General features: G+C 39.2%; 4 protein-coding genes across 9 annotated transcripts in view; 2 read left to right on the top strand and 2 right to left on the bottom strand.

Annotated features, from left to right (window-relative positions):
- Window positions 1-1,329, top strand: part of LOC104793109 — a 6,149-nt gene extending 4,820 nt beyond the window's left edge. The window contains exon 9 of one of the 4 annotated variants that reach the window (XM_019226779.1): window positions 1-1,329. In XM_019226779.1, the coding sequence (XP_019082324.1) occupies window positions 1-1,251 (1,251 nt within the window). In that variant the 3' untranslated portion in view covers window positions 1,252-1,329. The other 3 variants (XM_010519390.2, XM_010519392.2, XM_010519391.2) reach the window with 3 other exon arrangements.
- LOC104793110 lies at window positions 1,342-2,504 on the bottom strand. Its single transcript, XM_010519393.1, has 2 exons — window positions 1,800-2,504; window positions 1,342-1,700 (listed from the first exon to the last, which is right to left on the bottom strand). Exons 1-2 carry the CDS (start codon window positions 2,404-2,406, stop codon window positions 1,501-1,503), a joined length of 807 nt encoding a protein of 268 aa, XP_010517695.1. The 5' UTR covers window positions 2,407-2,504; the 3' UTR covers window positions 1,342-1,500.
- On the top strand, window positions 2,555-6,647 carry LOC104793111. 2 transcript variants are annotated; one of them, XM_010519394.2, is made up of 7 exons: window positions 2,555-2,776; window positions 2,885-2,935; window positions 3,504-3,555; window positions 3,627-3,685; window positions 3,789-3,834; window positions 4,311-4,444; window positions 6,299-6,647. In XM_010519394.2, the coding sequence occupies exons 1-7, from the start codon at window positions 2,651-2,653 to the stop codon at window positions 6,344-6,346; spliced, it is 516 nt and encodes a 171-aa protein (XP_010517696.1). In that variant the 5' UTR covers window positions 2,555-2,650; the 3' UTR covers window positions 6,347-6,647. The 2 variants fall into 2 exon arrangements, with proteins under 2 accessions (XP_010517696.1, XP_010517697.1); XM_010519395.2 differs by lacking the exon at window positions 6,299-6,647 and adding an exon at window positions 5,624-5,681.
- The window catches only part of LOC104793112 (zinc finger protein 8-like), a 1,938-nt gene continuing 961 nt past the window's right edge, over window positions 7,032-8,008 (bottom strand). Inside the window, exon 2 of one of the 2 annotated variants that reach the window (XM_010519399.2) lies at window positions 7,032-8,008. In XM_010519399.2, coding sequence (XP_010517701.1) covers window positions 7,212-8,000 — 789 coding nt within the window. In that variant the 5' untranslated portion in view covers window positions 8,001-8,008 and the 3' untranslated portion in view covers window positions 7,032-7,211. The other variant, XM_019226780.1, reaches the window with a different exon arrangement.

The raw sequence follows: 8,008 nt of genomic DNA, 5'->3' as shown, positions 1-8,008 counted from the left end.
AAATCTGACATATCTTTACTTGCATGTTCAACATTTAAGTCAGAAGAGACTGAAGATGTTAGCACTGCTGTGAAGTCAGCTGACATAGTGTCTCTATGCAAGGCTACAGATAAGTTGGGTAATGGGAATTTTAGTAGTTCAACCGAGGACGACAAGAAGATGGAAGTTCACATAATACAGAAGATTGATGACCTGTACTCAAAAGATCCTATGATGAGTAGAACCTCCAGTTCAGACAATTGCTCTTCATGTCCCAGTGAAGGAGATAGCAATACAGCTTCTTCAAACAACGGAAACAGTGAATCATCCTCAGTGTCTGATTCCGAAGATGCCGGTCCACCATCTGAAGGAAGGGAGAATATAGTGGATATTCGGAACGATATGCCTGACTGTCACGAGAAGATGGCAGAGAAAGTGACAGAGACGAGTATTGATGAAAGAGACGTTTTCAGGATTAACAATATGTCCAACCTTCCAGCTGACAACAGGGAAAGCAAATTATCAGGAACTCCTTTTATGGTTCCCAGCCAAAACATGGAAAATATGGTACCAAGTGTTACTACTGGTTCCTACCTGCCCCAGCCACAAAATATGATGTTTCCCCAAATGCTTAACCAGAGTATATCATTGTCATCAGTCTTCCAGTCTCCTTCAACGATGGGCTACTATCATCAAGCTCCAGTCTCATGGTCTGCAGCTCCAGCCAACGGATTAATGCAATATCCTCATCCTAACCATTATGTATACACTGGTCCTCTTGGATACAGTCTGAATGGAGAGTCCCCTCTATGCGTGCAGTACTGGACCCCATTGAACCATTCAGCAGCCCCTTTCTTCAGCTCCGGGCCAGTTCCAGTTTTCCATCCGTTTGCTGAAACCACGTCTATGAACACTGTGGACCAAGCTCAAACTCTTGAGCCATCAGAGCACAGTTATCTGAAGGAAGCAGATGAGAGGAAATTAAAAGAAATGCCTGTGAAGAAAACTCCAAGGAGCGGAGGTCTACAAACTGATGATGATGAAAACTTCTCCTTATTCCACTTTGGTGGCCCGGTTGCTCTATCAACAAGAAGTAAGTCGAATCCTGCTCATTCAAAAGATGGAATTTTAGGGGATTTCTCGTTGCAGTTCTCAGGAGATCATGTCTTTGGTGATCCTAACGGCAATAGTAAGAAGGAGAAAGAGAACATAGTTGGTGAAGAGTACAACTTGTTTGAGACAAGTAACAGATTGAGGTTTTCTATCTTCTAAAAGTTTTTTTATACAATATCTTGGATTGTTTTGGCGTCATGGAGAACGCAGTAAAATACCTTTGGTTGTTTTATTTCATGTAAAGATCTCTGCATTTCAAAGGTTTTGTTTTACTCAAAAATGAATAATTCTCCATCGTTGGGTGTATTTTTCATCACAACACAAACAGGCAAAAACAAAATATATATATATATATATATATATATATCATACATAAGATGATTTATGACGATGGTCTCTTGACATAATCTATTGTTTGGAGGATTTCAGAACAGCGAGATAAAGCCCTTGCTCATCAACAAACTGGGTTAGCTCAAATGAATGCTTCTTAGCAACATTCCTCAATGTGGAATCATCAGGTAAATCAGAGACGACCACATCCGAAAACTCCTTCCTTTGCTGCTCCAAGCCTTGTCTACCTTGCGGGTGACTGATTACTACTCGTGCACCTGATACAAGCATTAGACCGGAATGTGTTACAAACTAAGACCCCAAACAATTTTTAGCCTGAGACAGAGAGAAAGTGAAGAAAGGTCAAAACATTGTACCTGGGGAACAACGTTGAGAGAGTGTCTTGAACAGCTCGTCGAGGTCGAAAGGCAAAGCTGGAAGAAAGTAAAGAAACACGGCGTCTAACGGAGACCATTTCTCAGGGACATAGATCATTTCCCCTTGCCAACATTTGACTTTGTCGTACTTCTCTTTGACACAGGCTAACGTAAAAAGGGAGTCATGGACTATAAGCAAGAGCTGAGTAGGTGAAGATTCCACCAGACGATCAACGAAGGCCTCTGAGCTAATTGAAACCAAAACCCTCGAGGATTCTGATATTTCTCCAGCTTTTATGATCTTTTCGATCTTCTGGGTATGTTCAGTGGAGTCAGTTTCCATAGATTCGAGAAAGGACCAATCTTTCTCATGGAAATCGACTACTGAGACTGTTCCTTCTGGTGGGGAAGTTGAAGAAACACAAAACGGTTTGTAACTAGAGACATTAGACTGTGGAAATGAAACATGTTGTTTAGGAGTAAAGAAGTGACTTTGAAGACGATTTAGCTTCTTTGGTTGCAATGAGACAAGACGCGAAGAATCAAAAGCAAACAGAGAAGGTAAAAGGGCAGAAGGAGAAGAAGATGGTAACGAAAGGGAGTACATTGATAAGACTACAGTTTCTGTACTAAATCGAGGAAGAAGAAGAAGATAGCAGCCAGAATTTTGTAGGGCATCACGAATGAATTTGGGGAAGACGATGACGATGACGTAGTTGTATCTATTTGGGCCGTATTAGAAAGCCCATTAGGCCCATTATTAGTTAGTCGTGTAAAGGCTTCAGTTATGGCGTAGCAACGCGGTGGAGAACATTCTCGGAGAGACGGTGATCGGAGAAGAGAGGGAGAGGATGGGAACGAGAGAAGTATACGAAGAGAAGCTTCGTCGTGGGAATCTTGATTATGATCCGACAATGAATCCTGGTCTTGGTTCAGCTCGATGTCCTCGTTGCCTTTCTCTCTTAAACCCTAATTCAGTGAGTTTGTTGCCTAGTTTTTTTTCTTTTTCTTTTTCCAGTGTTTTTGTGGTTTTTGAGTTTAAGAGAGTATGAGAATATGTTTCTTGTGAAAAAAACACTTCTCAGGAGAAAGGAGAGTGGATGGTTACTCCAGTTTTGCACGATGCTGCTGCAGTGGTCAGTTTTAGCATTCCCTACCTCTTTTGGAATTCTCTTTAGTGGTTGTTTTAGCTGATTTCTAGGAAAAAATTGTCTTCTTTCTTTCTTTAACTGAGCATATGAGCTGATTGGTGTTAGTTTAATTGGATTTTATGTGGACAATCAGCTGAATTTAGATGCAATTAGGTTGAGAATGAGAATTTTAATTCTATCTTAGGCGATTGCGTTGTGATTATTGATTTCGTCTGCTGGCCATGTAAAGGTTTAAGCTTTTTTCACATTGACTTGTGAGATGGCTTTTTTTAGGTTAGTGTTAATTTGGTCTATTGCAGTGTCTGATCAGTATTGTGTTTAAGATTTTTCACTGGAAATTATTTGTCTTAGCTGTTGGGTGCAGAGCATCATATTCTCCAATTTTTTTTCAGTTCACCGATATTTTTCATTCACATTGTTGGGTTTTGACTTTTCTTTTAGTATTTGTTTGGTTTGGAATACCGTGAGTCCATTTGGATAGCATGGAAATTGATTTTTATGATTGAGCATGTAGTTGTACTATGTTTCTAACTAGGTATCTCCTGTGCTATAGGCTGGGTCTGGTATTGGTGGATTGCTTAGTGCCGTCCATGCTTTCAATACAGGTATCACATGATTCTCATGTCGTCAAATATATATCATTTCTACAATGGATCTCATCTCTTTGGTCTTTCAGGGATCCCCTATCTTCAAAATCGGTTTCCAGGGTCAAAGCGGCTCTCTTTTCTTGTGGGGGTATGTATTTTCTCTTTCCTTGTCTTCTAGTTTTGAAATTCTGCCTGTTTCTTCTTGTCTGTTGACAGTACCTCGTATGAATTTTCATTCCTTTTCCTTATAGGTTCCATTGCTGCTAGTATATTCAGGTGTTGGAGCTGCGTTTGGAGGTAGCATAATCTTCTTTGGCTCACTCGCTTCTCTTGTGCCTAAATATTTATTGTTTATATATCCTGCATTAGTGATCAAATGTCTTTGTTGTCCTGAATTTTTGTGAAATGGCCTTCAGAAATTGTGTTTTGAACTTACAGTATGTTGTTCGCTTAGAAACTTTTGTATTTTAGCTTTTTAATGCAAGAAATTTTATGAGCCATGATCATTTTTTCACTAGTGTCTGGTTAGAATACGAGTCACGTTGTGCTGCACAGTGTAGAGTTGCAACTTTAACCCTTAGGTGAATTACTTGCATTAATTATGTAAACCATCAAGAGGATTGATTTTCCTCTATCTGTTTAAAACGCACAAATGCCAGGTGGTAGTAGGTATTTAGTAGCTTCTTGCACGTATGCTTTTGTTTTAGGTATATGCCTGTCTGTTTTCTTTCAAGAAAGCACCTGAACTTTTGTTTTTGTGTAATATCTGGTAGGTTATGCACTCCCGAAGTTTGCACAGCTGACAGTCACCTCGTATTATGCATCTTCAAGTGCTTCACATTATGGAATTTCTATGCTCACCCGCCGTATCGAAGAAGCTCATCTCTCTCGAACTCAAAAAGAAGAGGTAAATTGAAGTCATGCACAGATATAAACGAAAATCTTTTCCACTCCTCTGGCTAAAGCAGCTTATTTCAGGATCTCTTCTTCTATTTGGTTTTCTTTTCAACTCACATTCTTGAGAACCACATCTATAATGTTAATTCTTCAACATAGTTATACCAAATATAATGTCTTTTAGTTCCTCTCCATCTTCACGTTTTGGTTTTGTTTGCCATCTTCAAAACTGCTTCTATACCCTGTACATTGCGACTAATGCCATGGTATTTGATTCTTAATGGTGTTGTATAAAGATACTCTTATCATCTATACAGTATCACATAGTCATATTTTACAAGCAGTCATGAACCATGTCTTCTCAGTGGCCACATTTGCATATGAATACAACTTTTGATTTGTTTTTCCTGAATCCTGACATAAGATCATCTGAGATTCCGAGTGATCAACAGTGCAGGCCAAGTAGTTACTGAAAATTAGTGGTATAAGAAATCATAGTCCCAAGGATTAACCACATGGTCTATACTTTATAGGGTAGGTGGAATTTGTGTAGATTTTTTTGGTCACCAAAATAAGACCATTTTGGCAGGTTGCAGTGTTGTGTAAAACAGATTGAGTTTGAGTTTTTATTTGTTAAGGGGTTTGAGATGTGTACTGTTCGAACTATCATCCTCAAGTTGCAACTTTCCTAGGGTTGTGGGCCGATGTTCCTTAAATTCCACTAGTCCTTTTACATATCTTATATAAAAGGAAAAAAAAAACAGGAGAGCAGAGAAAGTGGTCCTAACTTATATAATGTGTATGCTCTTCACACGTCTTTATTATGTGCTTCTTTTATCATGTTGTTCATCACATGCTTCCTTCTCCATTGCATTAACTAGTGGGGTCCTTTTATAGCTGCTCTTGATGTTAACTCTTTGACAGCATTCATTCACTGAGTATCCTTAAATTTTCCATAATTTGATAAAAGCATCACGTAATTCTCAGAGGTACTGTGCTCTCTGGTTTAATCTCTGCAGTTTTGTATCATCCAAACAACTGTTCCCATGAGGGCAGATATGTCTTTCTTCTGTCTTTGGTGTTTTTGTTCCCATGTGATGATATACATCCTTATTGCAAAAACTTGTTCCAAAACCATCCATAAGACTTGTCTAGAAAAAACCTTATCTCTCCTCCTTTTGATTGACAGGCTGAGTTTGCACCGTTTGGTCCTTCCCCCGTAAAATAGATTGCAATGTCACTTTCTGCAACCTGTTATCACAATAATCTGCTTAGGACTTGTTTGAAAGCTTTAGGATAATTGGTGGTATCATAAGAGCGTAGCTCTTGCGTTACGTTAGTTACACATTAGCAAATATGCTACAACTACAATGTTTCACGACATAAATAACTTGAGAACAAAAGTACTTCTTCTGCTGTTCAATCTCAGTACTTGTAAACTGCATTACCTGTAAGAGTATCCAAAGTTGTTCTTTTGGAATTATCACTCTTGATAGAGTAAGTTTAGCTGTCGTTTAACCTTTATGTATCGGTTAGCTTTGATATGAAATGTACCGCAGCTGGTAATTCTAAAGTAAATAGGCGTTATGTATCTGTAACCATCACGAATTTTTGCCAAAAAATCCGTATTGTGGTTATGGTGATAATACTGTGAGGCAATGCCACATATATTTGTGACTGAAGTCTTGCCAAAACTAGAAAAGTTAAGCTTTTGAAATTTCTCTGTCTATGCAAAAGTCGTAGAACTATATATGGTTGTCTTTAATGTTTGATTAGTGTAACCCATTGAAGGTCAGCTAGGTACGAGGATTGATATCATTGTTTCTTCTCAGATAGAAGATTAATAATTTGTTGATTCTTGTAGGCCTTGGCATATAGACTTCATTCAAAGGCTGTTCTATGGAGGCAATAAGAGAAACATGGTCATGTGCCGCTGATTCTAACTACTTTTTTTTTTCAAGTCCATTTTGTATTGATGATCAGAGTATATGGGTAGAGAAATGAACAAATAAATATGGTATACAGCTTGTTTGTTGATGATTCTCTTTGAATTGCCCAAAAAAAGGTTTGAAAAGAAACTAAAGAAGAAAGCTTTTGAGGAAAAGCTTTAGCTTTAGGTTCTCTGTGTTGAGAAAGATGTGAAAGCTCTCTTTGGCTAACTCTACATTTGTAATCATGGACCACTTTAATTTCACTTCTCAACTCTCCCTCTCTCTCTCCCCTTTTGTCTTGTCCATTGTCTTCAGTGATCCCCACAGTCACCGAATCATCATCAACATCTGCATTTACCCATCCTTGAGCTTTCTTCGTTGCCTCTTGATTCGGTAAAAGATCGTTTAATTAGACAGAGACCTTAAAGCATTTGCATCTAAAGAGGCTTCTTGGGTTTTTAATGGTTAAGATACACAATTTGACTTAAGATTTCTCTCGACTGCAACAACAGAGAGAAAGTACGTGTGTGTGACTTCCATGGCTCTTAATTAATGTTCCTCTTTCTCTGAAAGATATAGAATCTTGAAGCCATAACAGAACTCAGAAATGAACAGATGAAAACAAACAAAAAGTGATAATTGTATCATTCACACACACGTGAGAGGAAAATGGATGAACATATATCTTACTAATTAACCAAAATATTATTCCTTTATTAATAATACAAACGCATTAGAATGTGAAAACCTCATAAAGGTTCAAGATCTACACACCATGCCGGTTCTTGTTTTTTGTTTTCTCGTCTCATCACGGCTATAAGTTAAAAAAAGAAGAAGAAAAATTTGTCAAAGATGAAGATCGAGACTCACATGATCTTGTACATTGGGTTTCATCAATCTGTACGGCCAGTGAGGCTCCTTACTCGTCTCTTGCTCATGCGTCCTAAACACCGAAGCTGGTGAAGCTGAGTAAACGCCATGAATAGTGTTTGCTGACGTGGAAGGCGGTACACGCCACAAACCTAGTGGACTTCCGTTTATTGTCGGTGGGATATTAGAATAAGGAGGAGGAGGAATAGTACTCCTTGAATAATACGACGATGTTTGATGTCCTCCTCCACCGTAGTATCTAGGCTCCGACGTCCACGAGGGATAGTGACGGTGGTGGTGGCTGTTGAGGAAGCCGTAGACGTGGTGAGGGTCAGGCTGATGATGATGGTGAAGGTATGAAGTCATGGAACCGCGTTTGGCGTGTTGACGTTCGCGTTTGTGAGCGTTTTGATGTCCACCTAGGGCTTGAGAAGTAGGGAAGTTTCTGAAGCAGTAGTGACACTCGAATCTCCTGTTGTTGTTGTTGTCTTTGTCCTTGTCTTTGTCTCTGTCTTTCTCCTTGTCCTTGTCCTTTTCCTTGTCCTTGATATTCTCAGAGCTCTCATCGTTCTTGGTAGACGTTTGGTCAGAAGAATCTGCAGATATGTTCTCGGAGTTATCTCCGACGAGCTCTTGGCCGAAGAGACGAATAATGGCTGCTTTTTCTTTGGGCGGAGTACGGCGGATGAAAGGAAGCTGCGAGAAAGATTCAACGTTGACGTTCATGAAATCGTGAGTTTCTCTTCGTCCATTGGTTTCTTCCATGGAAGATA

Source organism: Camelina sativa, chromosome 6 (assembly GCF_000633955.1).
Source record: "Camelina sativa cultivar DH55 chromosome 6, Cs, whole genome shotgun sequence".
NCBI lineage: Eukaryota > Viridiplantae > Streptophyta > Magnoliopsida > Brassicales > Brassicaceae > Camelina > Camelina sativa.
The sequence above is the reverse complement of the archived record's forward strand: the minus strand, read 5'-3'. Positions and strand labels throughout refer to the sequence as shown.